Consider the following 20,060-nt stretch of genomic DNA (forward strand, 5'->3'; position numbering starts at 1 on the left):
CTGGTGACCCGTTTGTGTAGGGGAAGCCCTCTCCTGGTGCTGGTGACCCGTTTGTGTAGGGGAAGCCCTCTCCTGGTGCTGGTGACCCGTTTGTGTAGGGGAAGCCCTCTCCTGATGCTGGTGACCCGTTTGTGTAGGGGAAGCCCTCTCCTGGTGCTGGTGACCCGTTTGTGTAGGGGAAGCCCTCTCCTGGTGCTGGTGACCCGTTTGTGTAGGGGAAGCCCTCTCCTGGTGCTGGTGACCCGTTTGTGTAGGGGAAGCCCTCTCCTGGTGCTGGTGACCCGTTTGTGTAGGGGAAGCCCTCTCCTGGTGCTGGTGACCCGTTTGTGTAGGGGAAGCCCTCTCCTGGTGCTGGTGACCCGTTTGTGTAGGGGAAGCCCTCTCCTGGTGCCATGTTCACGGTTCTCGTAGGTTTCACTCTCTTTCGGTTTCATTTTTCCCTTCACATTGAGGGATTTTCCTGCCACATCGGCAGATAATTGTTTCAGATTTATTGATGATTCATGCTTTAAATGTAAGAAACGTAACATTATCAGTAGGATACCGGCAGACAAGTATGGAAAAAGGATTTAAAATAATAAATGAAAAAGTAATAAAATATGATGCATATTATCATTAATGCACAGTCATATAATTTTTTTTAGTTGATGAATGACATACTGATTCCAAAATGATTGTCAAAAGGGCTATAGGTCTGCATCAAATACATGCACCTCTTTAGAGGTGTAAAAATATGTAAAAAAGTTTTTAATGATTTTCGATTCCAAAGTCAATATCCGATTGTATTCTATATTTTATAGCCTTCTATACGTTTAAATAAGCATCCGCAACAACAATTTAAAGCTACTTCAGGAGCAAAGCCCAAGGTCATTTAAGCAAGTTTAGTGTGGACTCTAAATGTGTATGGAATGGAGTAATTACAATGCTAAGACCTCTAATATTCTGTGAATTAATGCTGAACATGAAATACTGAAAATACAAATATAAACTACATGAAAAACATGGTAGACTATTGAAAATTATAGCAACAGTGATGAGAGACTACAAATAGATCTTTGGATTTTGAGAACTGTTTAATATACCAAGTGAAAATCACAATAAATGACCCTAACCCAAACCCTAGGTTTTCAGCTGGAAGTCTATTCACTTTTCATGTTTTCAGTGCTACATTTTGAGGCTTAAATATTTATCTTGTATCTACATTAATTTGCCACTTTTCTGCTGTCCATACAATAACAAGCTCTGAAACATCTGTTGGTCTGCAGTTTGCCATCCACTCTCTACCCTCTATATCACTGGTCAGTTTGTTACCACAGGACGACACCCAAGTACAAGTTATTTGCTTAGCTAGGATAATTAATTAAATTTGTCCAATGCAGGACAAGATTTTGCACATATCAGTGTCACATACTAGGTGTAGGTGTGTGTGACAAACATGTAGAGGAGAGCAGACAATGTGTTCAACAATAACAAAACACTGTTCAGAGCACTTTTAAAGCACACAGCACAAAACTGTCTTGTTAAAGTGCTCGTTTGCTCATTGTAGCTAGTTTTCTGTCTATGCATAGGCCAGTGTTGGCATAACGATTGACATATGATATATTATACAACCAAGGTGGCTAAGTTGAGCTTAGACGATTCAGCAATCAAGCAGTTCTGCAGTGCACTGACAGAATACAGCCTGTGTGGGTGCAGTGTCACTTAACAAGAGAACAGTTTTCGTGTAGAATAAATGGTCATTGAAACAGTACAGTATTTCCACATGGGGAGCTGAACAGACGTCAATCCCTCTGCTTGGCTGTCCTGTGTTGATTTGTTCAGTCCAGCGGGGTGGTTTCTAGTGCTTGGGAAATCACAGCCAATTTCTCATGGTTCTTTCAGTAAAGCTCACCAAACTCCTTAGTAATAGATGTGGTTCCCAAGTTACACTTTATAGTTAGTGTCACTGAATTATCCTTAAACAACCAGTAACAAAGTAATTCATGCTTAATAAAACAAAGAAGGCACACTCCAACATTGCTTGATGAGAATAACAGGTGGAAGTCTTTATTCTAGATCGGTGTTTGTGTATTCGCAATTGAGGTACTAACTAAGGGATGTTACCAGGACTCGGAGGAGCCATACTTTCTATACATATTTTCAGAATCACATTGTCCCTCCTGTTATTATACATATTATTACTGTTATTATATTTTCTTTAGGTTCTACCACCTTTATGTTCAATTATCATGACCTTGAACCCCTGTCATTCATATACACATTCATTCTATATTTATTAGGTCTTTTAAAAGATTCCTTCATCCAGAACTTTACCAAATAAGGCATTTTGCAGTGTCCTCCTATAGTCTACAATTCATCCAGCAGCATATAGATTTGCCTGTGTACATGTTATCTCTCGGTTCTCAGGGTATTTTCACCATGCTGTACATTATACATGTGCACTTTGTGAAGTTCTTTCAGTTTTCTGTCTTATTAGTTCTATTCATTTTTATTCTTCCTCATGGAATTGATTCACTTCCTTTTGTTCTGAGGTAGCACTACAGATTAACACTCATGGAGGTCTTGCATATGAAACTTGTTGGCATCATGTTTCTGTTATGTTTGTTTGCCAACCTCTTTTAACAATTTATGGATCATACAATGCCTAATTTCCTCTTATCAGGACCACAGACTTTTCTGTCGTTTTGAGTTGGGCAAGTCTCCATAAATATTTAAGCCCAACTATTCAGTAAAACTATAATTCCACATTTTACATTTGTTTTGTTCATGTCCCAAGTAGGAAATGTCTATAAAAAATACACTAACATTTCTATTATACACTACATATGGATTCACAGCAAAGTCATAAATTTCATGTGGCAGGTTTTGTAGAAGGCATCGGTTAAAAACGGGGGAGAACGTTCCATCAGTTCCTCGAGATCTACTACTCATGTCTGAGATGGTTCTTCCTCGTTTCATCATCAGCATAATACAGTACCTGAGAGATGGCTACACAGAGCCAGGTGAGAGAACCAATCTTCACTCACCTGCAATTACAGTGACCACTAGTAACTCCTTATCTGTGGTGATCTGCACCTTCTGGCCGTTCATTCTACACGTGTAGCCAGAATAAAGCCTAGCGCTGGCACACGGCACTGGCAGGTCAGGTCACAGCTCATTAACTCACTTACAAATACACTATTATGTATCGTACTATTATACATCACTCAGACACACACAAAAACAAACCAAAAAAATATTGTCTATATTTGTACAGTTCCAACAAGATGGGAATTCTACAATTGCTACGGGACTTCCGTCTAATATGTTTACTGTGGAAACACACAACTCACACCTAATCTTGTTTGTGTTTGTTATACTGCGTTTCCAGAGTCTGCCACAGACCGGGATCTACAGAAGGTCCTACAGCATCTGGAACCTCAGATCTCCTTCTTAGAAGACCTCACGAAAATGGGCGGAGCCATGAGAACTGTTCTCACAAAGATTTTAACCAATCAGCAGACCTTTAAAGAACTGAGCATGGGTATGTATGAGCTACAGAGAAGGTGTGCTCTCCCACTGGTGGTATTTGGTGAAAATAGAAATGTATTGTTTACCTTCTATGCACGGTTGTAGGATTGTATTATTTATGTTTGTGTGTCTGTGTGTGCGTGTGTTTGTGTGTTTGTGTGTTTGTGTGTGTGTGTGTGTGTGTGTGTGTGTGTGTGTGTGTGTGTGTGTGTGTGTGTGCGTGTGTGCGTGTGTGTGAAAACCGTAAGCAATAAGCATCTGGTGAAAAACTGCAGAATAAATCTATAATGTACTTGTTTTGAATAACTATGCACTTTTCTCAGTCTCTGCTGGTCAGGATAGTTTTGTCATTGCTACAGGGCTAAAAAGGCTTTCTGTGGAGAACTCCAATCTACGGATAAAAATTGTGCTGTAACCAAATACCAAATAACATACTGAAGTGTAACATTAGAACTTGTTATTGTTGGTTGTGGTGGTGGTCACGACCCAGACAGCTATATTTTGATTTTGTTTATTCACTCCTCCTGTCATCTACTCCTCTAGGTAGATGATATTAGGAAACGGATCAGTTTGAGAGAAATGATCTGTTTGGTCAAGGGGAATACAGTCTCTCCTGAGACTGACCCACTACACATTCCTTCCCTCCTCCCACAGGTCAGGAGGATAACATGTATGCAAAGAAGAACTATGAGAAGTACTTGTCTGCACTGAAGAACTCTGGCTTGGCAGAGGAGAAAAGGCCTTCGGGGACGGCGGCTCCAGGAGACTCGCCGACCGGAGCTGGAGCTGGAGCTGGGTCCGGAGCGCTTAGCTTGCTGGGTAATACCTCCCACTACGTTTATGGGCCTGACGGGCTGTGGTCCGTTTATCTGAGGCTGCTGTGAGGCTTTTCTTGTTTTACAAAGTTGTTGATTCTGGTGTGCCCTGGCCTGAATCCTGGCCTAAAAATGTTTGTTTCTCTCCTTCCTTGAATGGATCCCTGCCGTGCTGTCAGGGGCCACCGCAGCAGGAACCCCCCATGAGGAAAACAAAGAGGTAAGACATGAAACTGCAGGGTTCACTAAGCCCGAGGAAGCTCCTTCAGGGCACCTCCCATTCTTCTCCTCTCTCCAACAGGAGGACCAGGATGGAGGTCAGGGTGTAGGTCAGAGAAAGAGGGTGAAGTTGAGCAGTAGTACAAAAGGTACAAAAGACATGAACACATCTCTGTTTTCCTCAGGATTCTGAGCAGAGAGCCTCTGGTAATTTTCTAATTTCTTCTTTTTAGATTCATCCATAATGGATTCTCTGAAACATAAATGTTTTTTAGAGGAGTTGTTGTTTTGGACTATTAAATACGAGTTTCCCCAGAAGATGGTCACTTTTTTACTCAACATGTTGCCAGACCAAGACTATAAGGTATGCAGTTCATATATACACACTCTGCTTAATCGGGAGTTCTTAATCGCTCTCATGCTGAATCGGTTGTGTTTGACTTACGGTCCTGCATCGTAGAGTGGGTTGCCAGGTTGAGTCCCATCCCTCCATCTCCTTCCTTTTCTCGCCCTTCAGATCACCTTCACTAAGACGTTTGTGCAGCACTACGCCTTCATCATGAAGACCCTGATGAAGAGCCGCGAGTCAGACACCATGTCCAACCGCATCGTGCACATCAGCGTGCAGTTGTTCAGCAACGAGGAGCTGGCGCGTCATGTGACCGAGGAGTGCCAGCTGCTGGACGTCATGGTGACCGTGCTGCTCTACATGATGGAGAGCTGCCTTGTCAAGAGCGAGCTACAAGGTGGGCGGGGCCTCGGGTCACCGCACCACAGGGGGGGGGTGCAGACAATTGGGTGGAAAGAACTGGAAATGGTGGATGAGTAATATATAAATAAGAAAGATCATTGACAACCATGGATGAACCAGTAGGTTTAACCCTCGATTACAAATCTCACAGCTGCGTCTCCTGTTGCAGATGAGGAGAACAACCGTCATGTGGTGGTGAACTGTGGGGAGGCCCTGCTGAAGAACAACACGTACTGGCCGCTGGTCAGCGACTTCATCAACATCCTGTCGCACCAGAGCGTGGCCAAGCGCTTCCTGGAGGACCACTCACTGCTCATGCTGTGGATGAGTTTCGTCTCCTTCTTTCAAGGTGGGTGTTGTTGCCGTGGTGACCAAGGTAATGGGGTGATGTAGGGCTCAGGGTGCCACAAGACCAGGATGTAAGACGCGAGCTAACCTGCGAGACCAGTACGTAAGATGCGAGCTAACCTGCGAGACCAGGATGTAAGACGCGAGCTAACCTGCGAGACCAGTACGTAAGATGCGAGCTAACCTGCGAGACCAGGATGTAAGACGCGAGCTAACCTGCGAGACCAGGATGTAAGACGCGAGCTAACCCGCGAGACCAGGATGTAAGCCGAGAGCTGCCCGCGAGGCTGCGTGAGACGAGGACAGTTTGCTGGTGTGACACTTTTCGCTTGTATGGTTATATTTGGCTGGTTTGTGTCTAGTGTTCACATCTGCTGTTTTGTGACATCTCATTATCTGCATTGTTACAGCATTACAGAGGGTTTTTTTCGTCCCTCAGTCTGACTCTCCCCCTCCCCCGCTGCGTGTGTCCTTCAGGAATGAACCTCAATAAGAGGGAGATGAACGAGCACGTGGAGTTTGAGTCGCAGACGTACTACGCCGCCTTCGCTGCCGAGCTGGAGGCCTGCGCACAGCCCATGTGGGGGCTGCTCACACACTGCAAAGTCAAAGTAAGAGCTACACCACCCGCGGCTGCTCCGTCAGGCCCAAACACCTCCGCCCTTACTGGCACCAGAGATGCCCCCGATGGCACCAACTACCAACCTGGTCCAAAGATTTATGTGGTGGTGTAGAGAGTCATCTGTGTAGTGTGTGTGGGGTGGGGGGATGGACCGTTCCATGTCAATTTCTTCTGGAGTAATCGAGAGGGTGGCGTTCACGTTGACAGGAAACGCAGGAGTACACGAAGACGGTGGTGCGGTACTGCCTGGAGACGTTACAGATGTGGTTCGACGCCATCGGGTTTGTGGATGAGGTACGGTGGTTCACCAGCGCTTCAGTCTCCGCCCCCCCCCCCCCTCCATTTCCCCCCTGTCCGGCAGTACTGATCACCTTGTTTGACCTGTTCCCAACAGCCCGCCCCCAGTCAAGTCACGTTCCACCTGCCCCTCCACCGTTACTACGCCATGTTCCTCAGCAAGGTAACCCAACACACACACACACACACACACACACACACAACCAGCAGGAAGAGTGGAATACTTCATGTAAGGGCTTTGTCCATATGGTCAGTTGCTAAAGAGGGACGTGAGTTACTGTAAAGGATGTAATAAGAACGTACTTGACCTCCATTCATTCTCATGGACACGGGGCAGAAAAATGGTGAAGTAACAACATGTATCAGCTCGTTCTAAGTGGGGAAGCGTTTGCATCCGTCGAGAAGCTCACGTGAATCGTGTTCCTGTTCGTCTCAGGCGGTGAAGTGTCAGGCGCTGGATTTGGACAGTCTGCTCCCTGACCAGGAAATGCTGATGAAGATTATGGTGCATCCACTCCAGATACAGGTGACCGACACCTCATGTCGAGATTACAGCTACAAGTACACTCACAGTAAGGGGGAGGGAGTCTGTGTGTGTTCTTCTGTGTGAATGTTTTATACACACACACACACACCAGTGGGGAACCGTCAGGCCCTTCTATGCCCTCTCAGAGGGCCTAAAATATTCTTAAAACATAAATATATATAATATAATTTATCCAATTTTATTTTATCTACTTACAGTTTGACAATCGACATTTAAACAATTACAAAAATATAAGCGGGCCCAGGTATAATGGTCACGGTTCGCTACTGACACACACACATATAACATATATCTAGTGCTGAAAGGACTATAGACCTGTCTCAGCAGGAGGGTTTGGTACAGATGGCTTAGAGTTGCGGATTTCACATTGTGCTGATATATCAGCCTGTAGTGGCTCAATCTGTCAGCAGATCAGGCATACGCAAATGAGTGTCCAAGACTAGAGCTGCGTCTGCCTCCTGTTTCATTGTAAAATGCATTCATTTTGTGTTTAGTCTTCTGTTATCTTCAGTGGCTTTCTCATTATCATTTAGTACATTGTAGCATCTTGAAATGCATTGAAATGGGATGTTAATGTTGATAATGTTGTATTATATCAGACTGAAATAATTGTGTGAACTCTGAAGTAACATAAATTACAATGCAGTATGTTATAATAGAATCATACGTCATGATTTTATTACATAAGTGTCCGTGTGTGTGTCTGTGTGTGTGTCTGTGTGCAGGCATGTCTGTCTGAAATCCACAGTAACATGTGGGTGAGGAACGGCCTCCAGATTAAAGGTCAGGCCATGACGTACGTCCAGTCTCACTTCTGCAACTCCATGATCGACCCGGACATCTTCCTCCTCCAGGTGCGCCTCCGTAACGTGACGTTCTCCTCCTCACGGTGTCTGCTCCACTTGTTCTGTTTCAGCTACCGCGTAACACGTGTGGCTAAATCAAACGTAACGATGGCGGTGGAGCTCGTGGGGAACAGCTCACCTGTACTGTTCCCACGGAACGAGCCCTTACTGGTCCAGGTGACGCGCTCAGTTTCAGTCTTTGTTTACCTCTCCGCAGGTGTGTGCGTCACGCCTCGACCCGGACTACTTCATTTCTTCAGTATTTGAGAGGTATGGGTCTGATTGACCAGACCGTAATGACCGGTTCCCGTGGTCTCCAGAGCCGTGCCCGTTTCCTCTGTGAGCCGACTGCTTCTCTGTGGTTGTGTGACAGGTTTAAAGTGGTGGACTTGCTGACGATGGCCTCACAGCACCAGAACACGGTTCTGGAGGCGGAGCAGGAGCGGCCCATGCTGGAGGGAGCCCTCACCTTCCTCGTCATACTGTGCAGCCTCCGCATACACCTGGGTGGGCATGGAGCTACAGCTGTACACCTGTCTCTCTGTCTCTCTGTCCCTCTCTCTCTCTGTGACATTTTGGTGGGAGTTTCATAGATATGTGTGTAGACTCATCTCTCTCTCTCTTTCTCTTTCTCTCTCACTCTCTCTCTCCCCCTCTCTCCCCCCATTCTCTCTCACTCTCTCTCTCCCCCTCTCCCTCTCTCTCCCCCCCATTCTCTCTCTCTCTCTCTCTCAGGTATGACTGATGATGAGATCCTGAGGGCAGAGATGGTGTCTCAGCTGTGTATGAATGACCGCACACACAGCTCCCTTTTAGATCTCATATCCTTTATGGCCTCTTCCCTAAATCAGGGTAACCTCCGAGCAGTCTACATTTACCACTCTAGATGCGCTTTTTTGTGAATTTATTTACCTCATATAAGGAGCCTTTTGTCTCTGCCAGTGCCATTTCATTCTAACATTATGATTTATCAGTGCCTTTATTCTTCTAACTCTCCCAGATCACCTGATACCACTTTAAGTATCCAATATGTCAAAATGCTAATACTTGCTAACACCATGGTGTAATGGCCTTAACCATCGCTCCACATCCCGGAGAACCCCAACCCAAAGAGCGGAATGGTTCCGGGCAGCTGCAGCTTTGAGGAGATGCTCTCCGCCGTGGCGGATTTTAAAGCTCCCGTGTTTGAGCCAGGGGGCTCCATGCAGCAGGGCATGTACACCCCCAAAGGTGAGTGACCTCTCCCCAGGGGTCACCTCTGCCCCTACCTGCTCCAGATGCAGACAAGTGTTCATAGGATAAAATTGGATTGTGCTCAAAGCTGTCTTAGACTAAAGAAAGTGTGTGTGTGTGCGCGTGCATGCGTGCGTGCGTGCGTGCGTGCGTGCGTCTTTGTTCAAGTTCTGGATTCTAGAACTCTGTTTTCTCTTTATCAAATATTCTAATAGATCAACTGTATTTTTCAGCTTTTATATTTTCCAGTTCTGTTTTTTTTTTAGTTTGGTCTCTCCCCGAATCTGACATGCATACTGGAGCAATAATGTTTAGGAATAATGTTATGGGAAGCAATAACACCATGCCTTGTCATCGTTTCACTAATCACCCCAGTCAGTCGCTGTGGTTTTACTTTCTTTCACCACATGATGGCAGTCTTGAGCCGCAGCTGAGTTCTGTGCCTCTGCTCCGTTCTCTGCATGAAGGGTGGATCATCACCTTCTGCCGTCACACAATGGCTCCATGCGTTAACCTGGGTCACGTTCTCATTAACAAATACATACAAGTGGCGCTACAGTTGTTCGGTCCATATTGCTAAACAGCACCATTAAATTCTGGTCCACTGATGTCTGTCTCACCACAGTAAATTTCCGCTTGCCGTTCTTGTCTAGACATATTGACTCTTTTCTCCCGATCTTGCCGCATGGGGGCAGACTCGTGATGAACGTCCTCTCTCTGGAGTCCTCTGTAAGTGGGTATCGGGAAGTGACTGTGTCTCTTAAACTGTGTGGGACTCACGCTGTGTGATTGTGTTTATTCTCCAGCTGAGGTGTGGGAGAAGGAGTTTGACCCCATCATGGTCATCTTGCGCACAGTTTACCGGCGAGATGTCCAGTCAGCGATGGACAGATACTCCGCGTTGTATGTCACCATCATGTTGTCTATTCTAAACTCTTCTTACACTCACACTACTAATGAATTTCTAATGATTTTTAGAAGAACCTGTATGACCTTTTTGTCTTTTCATGCATAATCTACTAAACTATTTAGGTATGTTGTCATGTCCTGATGAGTCACAATGAAGCTACTTTGAAATTTTTGTTTGCCTTGGTAGACTACCGTACCTTGACAGGGAACTAAAAGTTCCCAGTTGCATCATGCAGTGTGTTCATCCTAAGCCCCAAGGTCACAGAGCTTTACGTAAGGTCATTGAGAGGAGAATGCATCTCCAAGTTTACTCCTGTTCTTTGGCCATGTGTGTGTTTGTTACTTGTGTACTCCAGGGGTGAGCATTAGGACCCCTCCAATTAGAGCCAAGGCAGGAAAGATCAATATATCAAGTCTAAAGTCTAATAGACCAGGGAAGGCCCTGCTATATTGAACTCTGCTCTGAGCTTCCTGAAGACAAATGTGAAGGTCCTGGTTCAGGAGATGGGGTGAGGGTAATATCCTGTCGTTCTCCGCATGATGGGAGCTTTCCAAATGCAGTGGAAAATCCTTCTCTGAGCAGCCAGCATACATTTACACTGCAGGTCAGAAGACTTTCCTGCTCACAGTTGTACGAAGAAGAGGTCTCCTGTTCATCAGACTGTCTTCATCACAAACCTACTGACAAATCAACATATAGAAATTTCTTTAGCCCTGCACACTTTTTGATCTGTGCATTTTTTGATCTGTTTATACTGACAATGTAAAAAATTTTAATTTTAGCTCCCTCTCTGTACTGTACAATGATTGATTACCTCTACAGGGGAATCAGCAAAATCAGTTGCTTCCTTTAAAACTATTGCAGCTGTGTTAAGAGTTATACATTAAGTAATATGTTAAGAATAGTAAAGTTTCGTTCCCCAGATTATCACCTTATCAGGCCCTTCAGAAAGCATCCTCATGCTTTAAATATATGTTAAATGTAAATTTAATTCAGTTCGGGCCCCCAGTGCCTTTCTGCTGTGGGCAGCTCTGATTAGGGCGCGTCTCTGTCCTTTGCAGTCTGAAGCAGTCTGGCGTTCACGCCGGTAACCCCTGGCCCCCCTATAAGGAGCGCACACCCCTGCACCCGTGCTACAGGGGCCTGGTGCGTCTGCTGCACTGCAAGACCTTACACATCGTCATCTTCACACTGCTCTACAAGGTGCCCGTCGCGCCGCACGCCACACACCCTCCACACACTCCCACACACCCCCACACGCATTTGTGCTCAGTGACCGTACTGGGTGTCGAGGACGTTACTGGAAAACTAACTTCCCGTTGTCTGTGTTTTCCTATAAATCATGTTTTGACAACCCCCACCCGCTCCGGTCTGCTGGTCCAGATCTGGATGGACCACCAGAACATGTCTGAGCACGTGCTGTGCATGGTGTTGTACCTGGTGGAACTGGGCTTGGACAACCACACGCAGGAGGACAAGGACGATGAAGTGAGAATCCTCTGTCCTGGTTTGACCTTTTGGGAAGTCTTTGTACTCCGTGGCCTTTTAACTCAAGCTAAGTTTATAGAGTCCTTACAGCAGGCATATACAGACCTAATGCTTTCGTATGCTTTCTACATCAGCATGAGATAAGGGTACATTTAATGCATGCAAGATAATCTCCGGGAACCTTTGACTAGAAGATGACTTGAGCATGCCTGAATAGCTTTTTAAAATAACTTTTCCATGCTTTTTTGAGTAGAGTTCCCCAGAAGGCCCAGGTGGTCTGTCTCCAGACCTTATAAGTAGTGCCCATAATATAAGTCAACTGCTGCCTTTGCGGTTTGGAGTGGCTTCGTCCCTGACCGAGAGGTTTAGTGATCTAGCGTCCCTACGTAGTGTACCTGATCTAGTGTCCCTACGTAGTGTACCCACATGTACGCCCTTCCCAGGAGCCACGCATCGAGGAGCACTGCCACGACAGCTGGTTCCCCGGCACCAGCTTGCTCTCCAACCTCCACCACGTCATCAACTTTGTGCGGGTGCGCGTGCCCGAGACGGCCCCCGAGGTGGAGCGCCAGAGGGAGAGGGAGACCCCCCCGAGCACCAGCACCGCCGCCTCCAGCTTCGGCCAGGTGAGCGCGGCCCGTTTTCCTCCACCTCACACGCCCCTCCGGACCGGCGCCGCTCCGCTCCCAGCCCGGGTCGGACCCGAGTTTAGAAGGTCTGCCCGTGTGCACGGTGACCTCTCCAACCTGCCTTGTGTCTGACCGCTGTTGCACACTTTCACTCCACAGAGCTCCAGAAGGCTGTCGGGGAATTGGAGAGAGGTAGAGGGGAAATGACCAACTTTTGGGGGGGGGGGTTGGAATCGGAAGCGTGCGGAACTGTTTGGGGTGTTTGTTGAGAGTTGAGCGTGTGGGAAGTTGGGGTCCCGCTGCACCACACGCATCACAAGTGTTGCGTTCCCCCTGTTTCTGGAGGTCAGGGTGCTATAAAGGCTTTACGTAGCTTAATAAACATGCACGCCATAGCACTTGTGATGCGGGGGGTGTGGCTTCCATGTGTGTTTTCTGACACGATTGTTGTCGTTGCGGTCTGCATTAGTTTGTGTCTTGTGCGTTTGCATAACCGTGCAGGTTGCGTGTGCCTGCAGACCTTCGTGATCGTTCTCCTGTGCAGTGTGGTACACTAATTAAGTCTTGGACAAACTGTTTGTTCATTTCGTGCATGTGTAATTGATGGATGTGTTTCTGAGGGAGTTCTGGCGGGTGTCCAAACGGCTCTGAACAGCCGTGGCTGTGGTCAGCCACCATCAGCACATCCCTAGAAACACGCCACTTGCTCCAAAGTTTGCTAGGTTAAACGCTGGCCGGTGAGGGACTTTACATTTGATATGATCTGTGATTTATCTCATTCAGACTAGAGTCGCTACAGTTTCAGGGTTACAGTACAGCTAAAGTAATAAATTGTGTATTAATTTAACTAAAGTGGGTTCGTAAATAGACTTCAACATTTTGACGCGGGTAGCTGTAATGGGCTGGCCAGTGAAAACGAATCCGTAATGACACAAATCTCAAAATTGTTACGTGATATCCTTTCTGCAAATAGCGTGGGACGAATAATGTGGTGGTTGGACTCCTAACACCATAGCTGTCCTTGTAGCTTAACCTGCTATTGCAACACTGGCATTAAAAAGCCAGCTTCTGTCAAAGTAAATCCTGCCTCCTTTGATTTGATTGGCTGGCTGAAAATGGATGTTCACAAGCACAAAATCACTATCCGTACCTTCCCTAAAACGTTCTTTTCCTTCAAACGTTCGAATAAGTAAACGGCGGTGTCTATCTACCGTACCGTAACATAGACGTCATCATGCCTCTACAAGGGCACCGTGTGATCATACCTGGATGTTGAGGGGAAACTGTTGTTGAGTCTGTGGTGGTTATAACACTTAAACCATTAAAACTGCATCATGGTTGTGCCTTAAAACTGCAAAACCTGCATCATATCTGCCATTTTTACCTCTGATCCTCTCTCGTTACCCTTTTTACCGCTTCTGCTGTGAAGAATCACCACCAGCACATACATCATGCGGGTCTCTCTCTCTCTCTCTCTCTCTCTCTCTCTCTCTCTCTCTCTCTCTCTCTCTCTCTCTCTCTCCCTCTCTCTCTCCCTCTCTCAGAACCTGCGGGAGGCTCAGCTGTTCAGCCTGGTGGCGGAGCGGCGCAGGAAGTTCCAGGAGATCATCAACCGCAACAGTCGCGAGGCCAACCAGGCGGTGCGGCCCAAGGCCTCCTCACGCTGCCACGGCCCGGGCTCGCCACCCCAGCTGGTCACCGAGATCCTGGAGATCCGCGAGAGCATGTTGTCCCTGCTGGTCAAGCTGCACCAGAAGCTGTCGGCCAGGCAGAACTCGCTGGATCCCGGCTGGCTGGACGAGGCCGACCCGGCCCGCCACGCCCACGGCGACGGCCTCACGGCCATCGAGCGTATCCTGGCCAAAGCGGCGGTGCGGAGCCGGCATAGCAGGAGGTGTCTGCAGGAGATCTGCGGCCGAGTGTGTCCGCCTGTGCCGCCCAAGAAGAACAGTCCGGGAGACAAGAAGAGCATGGATAAAGAGGAGAGGTGTGTGTGTGTGTGTGTGTGTGTGTGTGTGTGTGTGTGTGTGTGTGTGTGTGTGCGCTTCTTGGTCATTAGTTGCTCTTTGTGCTGGAGGAAAATGTGTTTTCAGTGGCTGTTGTTGGCTGTAGTCTCATTGTTCCAAGCTGTGTCGTACACACATTGATTTGACTTACGCCTTCACTAGCTATTACTGCATAGACTAGACTCCTGTCTCTCAGCCCCCCTCTCCCCCCCTTTCTCTCCTCTCTGTCTCTCCTCTCTGTCTCTCCCCATCTCTCTCCTCTCTCTCTGTCTCTCTCTCTCCCCCCCCCTCTCTCTCCCCATCTCTCTCCTCTCTCTCTCTCTCTCTCTCTCTCTCTCTCTCTCTCCCCCCACACTCCTTCCATCCCCTTTATCTTTCCCTAAAGGTGATGGGAGGGGTTATAAGTCTTCCATTAGCACCTGTTATTATGGGACAAATGCCACCTGCAAGTCAAGACAAATCTCTCTCATGCACACGGACATTGTGTGTGTGTGTGTGTGTGTGTGTGTGTGTGTGTGTGTGTGTGTGTGTGTGTGTGTGTGTGTGTGTGTGTGTGTGTGTGTGTGGTTATATCGTTAGTTGCCATAGCAACATGAAGGAGGGTGGTGAGGTGGCTGGAGGATGCTGGGTAATTTCTGGTGCCACGTCCCAGCAGCGTATGTTTGTCCCTGACGCTGTCAGCGGTGGGAGCTGAAGCGTGTCATTCCTGTCTGCATCAGTTTATGTCCTCTTATTAGGCCCCTCTTATTTTACTGCCTCCCTGTGTCCCCCCGGGGGCGGGGCTGGGGGTGGGGCCACAGCTAGCGGTAGCTCGTTACACGTCCATGCGTCTGCACAAATTGTTGTTTGTTGATTTCCAGCCCAACGAGGACAATTTCTCCCGCCTTGTTCACTTCAACAGTTCAAGTATCCAAAAGAGCATGAGTGACTCTGCTGCTTGAACATCTGCACTTTCCGTCTAGTGCCATTGGTGACTCTCTCTCTCTCTCTCTCTCTCTCTCTCTCTCTCTCTCAGACGCCAGCGGGCCAGAGAACGGCAGCAGAAGCTCCTGGCTGAGTTTGCCTCCAGACAGAAGAGTTTCATGGAGACAGCCATGGACGTTGGTGAGCAGCCTCCAGTGTTTCCGCCGTGCGTCTCGCCTTCCTGACCACCCCATGAATTAAACGCTGGAGTTGCACGGGAACGTTCGTAATGTTGGAGCAGGTGTATCGTGTTGTGTGCTGAAGGCACCCACCACCTTATCCAGAGAGCTTTGATTCTCCACCGCAGTAACGGATGCTTCCTCTCACTCTGGGTTCAGCTGAGTAACCGAGTCGGTTCTGCTGATTTAAAAATTGGCCTTGAACAGCTTGGGGTGGTAGTGTAGTGTTGGGGAGCGTAATCAGAGCGGAACGGGCCGTCCTGACCCACGCTGCCAGGGGTGGTGGCCCGCAGCTCTGGGGACGCCCAGATGGGCTGGAGTTCGATCCTAACCGTGCACGGCGACGTCCGCAGTGTTCTGTGTTTTCGCACAAAACTCTGGGGACAATCCCCACGCAGTCCTTGAAGGAGATCGCTTCAGGGGCTCCGCTCTCCGTAGAAGGTGACGCGCTGTGCGGGTCCTCCGAGCCGTACGTGCGTGTGCACGCGCCCGTCTCTCGGGGGAGGGCGGGGGGGTCAGAGTGCTGACGGCGCTGCAGACCCCCAGGGAGCGAGCGTGCTCTCTCTCTCTCTTTCTCGTTAAGGGATGAGTAATGTTGGTTTTCATCCCGCAGCGGAACTCGCTGTGTCCCGTAGCGGAACTCGCTGTGTCTCCTTGCGGAGGACACGCCCTCCCCCATTAACGCACAGAGCTGGGACGCTTCGCTGAAGCCCATCTGAGCCCATCTGAGCCCATCTAACGCCTGTTCTCCTTCCTCCGACATATCTGGTTCGTAGCAGTTGCGGTGATTAACCTCGTGACCTCAGTGGCGTGTCACAGCAGTGGCGAAACAGTGTGCAGACAGGGACTTCCCGCAGTCCTCCCACTGTGAGACACACCATGGCTTCCGGTGGACGGAGGAGAAAGCTGCTTCTGAACCCAGACCTTGAGAGCCCATCGAGAGGCCCCACCCAGCACGGCTGCAGCAAGCCAATAAGACTACAGAAAGACTACCTGCCACAGGTGTGCCAGTAGCAACGATGTGGGGCAGCTAGTGAGAAAGACGAGATAGGTCAGGAGGAGTGGATTCAACTAGGTCACATGCAGGCGGAGTAGATTCAAGTAGATCACGTCCAACAGGCAAAGCTGATCTTCCCCATATAGATCTGCAGTAGTGTCTGATAAGAACAAATCTAATTCTGCCTGATGCTTGCGAGGGTGACGTGAAGCAGAATGGTGTAGTTCAGCTCGGGATGGGTGTCTTCTCCTCAAACGACTCCTCTTCTGATGTTCTCCTCCCATCAGGAGGAGCCACACCTATCTCATCTGTGTGTTGGACGGCTTGTGCAGGCTGCAGCTTATCAAAACGGCAAATGATCTCCTGCATTATTCCAGACCTGCATTTTCCCCCAGAAACCAGAATCAAAGGTCACGGAGTAGATCGATATTTGAACAGGAGGAACCGCTCAAACACATGTCTGTTCAAATAACCTTTAAGTGCTCTCAGTGCTACAGTGATCCTGTTGTTTTCTCCAAGTCGATATAACCAAGAGTCAGATCCTTTCTCAGAAATCAGCATTACATTATCTACCAGCCTCACCCCCAAGGTGTCCATTAAACAACTGTCACATTGTGACATGCAGTTAATGTTTAATTCATAAAATTGCTTCATTTGTTTATTAATTGAACGTCTGTTGAGAGAAGTGCATAAAGCTCGGTAGGGCACGCCGTTTTCTAATGGCGTCACCTAGGGCAATTAACTATTAAATGATGATCGATATTTGTCGTTAAGTGTTCCAAAGGAAACAAGTAAATTGCAGGACTCATGTGTTTTTGATGCACCTGCTCGTGGTCCTGCAGGGACTACACAAAATAACCTTGTGTTGCTGAAAGTGCTACGTTGATGTGGCATGCGGAAAACTCAAAACTTGGTACGCGGGAAAACTCAAACGTTTACATTTAACCTAACAACACATATTATGTACCATTTAAAAAGCTAAAGCTCCTGTGTATTCCAGACAACCATTAGTGACCTTAGCTGTGGCTATGAGAAATGATAAGACCAGCCAAAGTAATGGAACCACAGAACTACTGTGTTGAACAAGATACGAGATGTGAAAATTATATAAACCTCCTGCCAAATGATGGCCTCTGTAAATGTTGTCTTAATCTGTAAACATCTTCATATGCTTGAAAGTCCTTTATTGAGGAATAAAGTACATCGTACTACCTGCGATGTCAGTAGTGTGTGTGTGTGTCTGTGAATAACTGATTAATTGTTAATTAACTTAAGAAACTTTCGATCAAGAAAATCCCTTTAAATTAGCACCCCCAGCACCACCATTGTGGTATTTCTACTGTGCTTCAATTTGTTCGAATTTGGTCAGCTGTGAATGACAAGTGTTTGTGTGTGTGCGTGCGAGCATTTGTGTGTGCGTGTTTGTGCCTTTGTGTGTGCATGTTTGTGCCTTTGTGTGTGTGTGTGTGTGTGTGTGTGTGTGTGTGTGTGTGTGTGTGTGTGTGTGTGTGTGTGTGTGTGTGTGTTGTGGGACCAGCAGGACTAGCTCTGTGAGATTGCCCCAGGCCAACATTGTCACATTGATTTTCAAACAAAATGTGTTTCTTGCACCCTCCTCCCCGACCACCTAAAGCAATAAATCAATCCAAACACACTGACATTTGCTGCCCTATATTTACTCTAAAACTGAACATGCACTTTAACATTTAGAACTAATTTTGCAAAAGTAATTAATCTTCAGAGATGTCAGTCATTGGAAGGGTGTGTAGTTAACCATGCATGAATCGTCCGGACAGTGTTCACAGCATTGCATTAGGAATGCAAACAAAATATGTACTGTGATGCTGCCTGTTTCAGAATGGTGCCCCCTGCTGTCTGCCTGCCTGGTGTGGATGATATGTCAAAGCGTTGCCAAGTGTTTCCACTCATCTAAAGAACTTGTCAGGAACACTGAATATCCACGACTAAAGAAGCTAGGAGAAAGCTTGTGTTTGGGTCCAGAGAACAGTATGGTGCGTCTGAATGGTACTGAAATGTTTCCTGGCGGTTCCAGTAGGGCCCCTGATGCTTTCCGTCCTGGGATGAATTTAATCATTCAAAGAGAGAAGAAAGTAGCATTATTATATCTGACGCTCATTTGTGTCTGACCTTCATAAATGCCGGTGCATTTGGTAACCTGGAATACTGTCCAAATACCAGATCCTTTCACACAACATTACCCCTAATGGTTTTGTTTTTTTACACATGGCTGACCAAGCCTCCGCGATCTGTTAACTTAACCAAGAGAGGGCAGAAAACCAATTTGGATCCGCATTATATAGCTAATTAAGTTCAGCCAGCCTACCTCTCTCATAACTCCTGTTCAATTATTTGATTGGAGCGAGCGGACCAATCGTCCCTCTTACGCGCTCTCGACGGGTCACTATTGATCGAAACGAACTGCAGCTTTGATTCTGGAGAGCTGGAGCGCTCCCGAGTCCTTCATGGGCCCTGGTGTCCACGCAGGATATCTGGAACCATCTCGGCCGCGCAGCGAGCTGCTTCTGGGGGGCGCTTAGCTGGTCGCTTTACTGCTGTGGCCTTCTAGAATCCCAGGCCAAAAATGGTAAATGGGAGTGTAATTTTAGCATGTTTAATTGACGTTTATCCATAATGGAGCAGTTTTATCAGTTTCTTTTCTCCTCGTGCCTCCTGCAAAAGGCGTCACTCATGCGGGAACCGGCGTTTTCCTTTGTTTGCTGTTTAATAGCATCTTTAGAGCTGTGTTTAAGTTTGAATTAAAGAACGTCGGAGTGTCTGTGCTGAAGGTGGTGGTGATGGAGCAAGACGTGACCATGAGCTCCACCCTCTGTCTGCTTGCAGAATCCCCCGAGGTGGAGGCGGCGATGGACGTGGGCTGTGCCGAGCCCCCGGACTCCGAGGTCCTCTACGACTGCGTCATATGTGGACAGAGTGGCCCGTCCACTGAGGACAGACCCACCGGACTGGTGGTCCTATTGCAGGCGTCCTCAGGTATTCACATACACACACACACTCCACATTCTCGCTGTCATCCGCCGCATCCTCCCCAACGAAAGGCTGACGCCATTAACTCGACACCACTGTTTATTTGCGTCATTCTTAATCGCCTCCCGCTCCGGCGTGTTTGTGGCGTGCGGGTCTCCGTCAACAGGTGGTGCCTTTTACAGCTAGCCCCTCCCCCGTCGCACCGCGGGGCCACACAGCGCCTGACCCGCACCACTTCCCTTAACGGAGCCGTTTGAACTGCTCCACCCTCCCCCGACGGCCTCCGTCACCCATGAGCCGTTCCTGCCTCGCCACAGTTGGCCGTCATGGCAACAAATAGCTTCTTTTATTAGTAATTACTGCGATGTATGCGCGAGCTCAAGGTCATAACGGCGCCCTCTGCTGTCCGTCTGGCCGGTGCAGACGATCCATCAACGCAGAAAGGCAGAGATAAAGGAGAAAGAATGACCGTTCTGCTGATGGATATTATGACGGCCCCATTAGCCCCTGTTAGCTTAGCAGTCATCTGTTTACCATATGATCTCGCAGAGCAAACGTGTGAGGCAGGGCGGCGTAGACGGTGTTCTGACCACGGCACGCTACCGCGTTACGGGACACAAACCGTACCACATGCTCTGTGAATAGGACCCGCGGAAGTCCGTTAGCATGCCATGGTCCTGAAGGGTGTATGTCTG

The 20,060-nt window shown here is 47.8% G+C and overlaps 1 protein-coding gene across 3 annotated transcripts in view; it reads left to right on the forward strand.

Annotated features, from left to right (window-relative positions):
• ubr3 (ubiquitin protein ligase E3 component n-recognin 3) overlaps positions 1-20,060 on the forward strand; it is a 47,817-nt gene that overhangs the window by 1,803 nt on the left and 25,954 nt on the right. The window contains exons 2-26 of one of the 3 annotated variants that reach the window (XM_077002745.1): positions 2,863-3,002; positions 3,371-3,523; positions 4,165-4,329; positions 4,505-4,545; positions 4,627-4,693; positions 4,778-4,908; positions 5,062-5,290; positions 5,465-5,644; positions 6,121-6,254; positions 6,473-6,559; positions 6,660-6,725; positions 6,999-7,088; positions 7,835-7,963; positions 8,172-8,224; positions 8,328-8,461; positions 8,690-8,774; positions 9,042-9,184; positions 9,994-10,090; positions 11,159-11,300; positions 11,481-11,585; positions 12,029-12,211; positions 12,374-12,406; positions 13,759-14,201; positions 15,236-15,324; positions 19,222-19,371. In XM_077002745.1, the coding sequence (XP_076858860.1) occupies positions 2,863-3,002; positions 3,371-3,523; positions 4,165-4,329; positions 4,505-4,545; positions 4,627-4,693; positions 4,778-4,908; positions 5,062-5,290; positions 5,465-5,644; positions 6,121-6,254; positions 6,473-6,559; positions 6,660-6,725; positions 6,999-7,088; positions 7,835-7,963; positions 8,172-8,224; positions 8,328-8,461; positions 8,690-8,774; positions 9,042-9,184; positions 9,994-10,090; positions 11,159-11,300; positions 11,481-11,585; positions 12,029-12,211; positions 12,374-12,406; positions 13,759-14,201; positions 15,236-15,324; positions 19,222-19,371 (3,269 nt within the window). The remainder of the gene's footprint in view (positions 1-2,862; positions 3,003-3,370; positions 3,524-4,164; positions 4,330-4,504; positions 4,546-4,626; positions 4,694-4,777; positions 4,909-5,061; positions 5,291-5,464; positions 5,645-6,120; positions 6,255-6,472; positions 6,560-6,659; positions 6,726-6,998; positions 7,089-7,834; positions 7,964-8,171; positions 8,225-8,327; positions 8,462-8,689; positions 8,775-9,041; positions 9,185-9,993; positions 10,091-11,158; positions 11,301-11,480; positions 11,586-12,028; positions 12,212-12,373; positions 12,407-13,758; positions 14,202-15,235; positions 15,325-19,221; positions 19,372-20,060) is intronic. The other 2 variants (XM_077002746.1, XM_077002747.1) reach the window with 2 other exon arrangements.

The sequence above is a fragment of the Brachyhypopomus gauderio genome, chromosome 4 (assembly GCF_052324685.1).
Source record: "Brachyhypopomus gauderio isolate BG-103 chromosome 4, BGAUD_0.2, whole genome shotgun sequence".
NCBI classification, from domain to species: domain Eukaryota; kingdom Metazoa; phylum Chordata; class Actinopteri; order Gymnotiformes; family Hypopomidae; genus Brachyhypopomus; species Brachyhypopomus gauderio.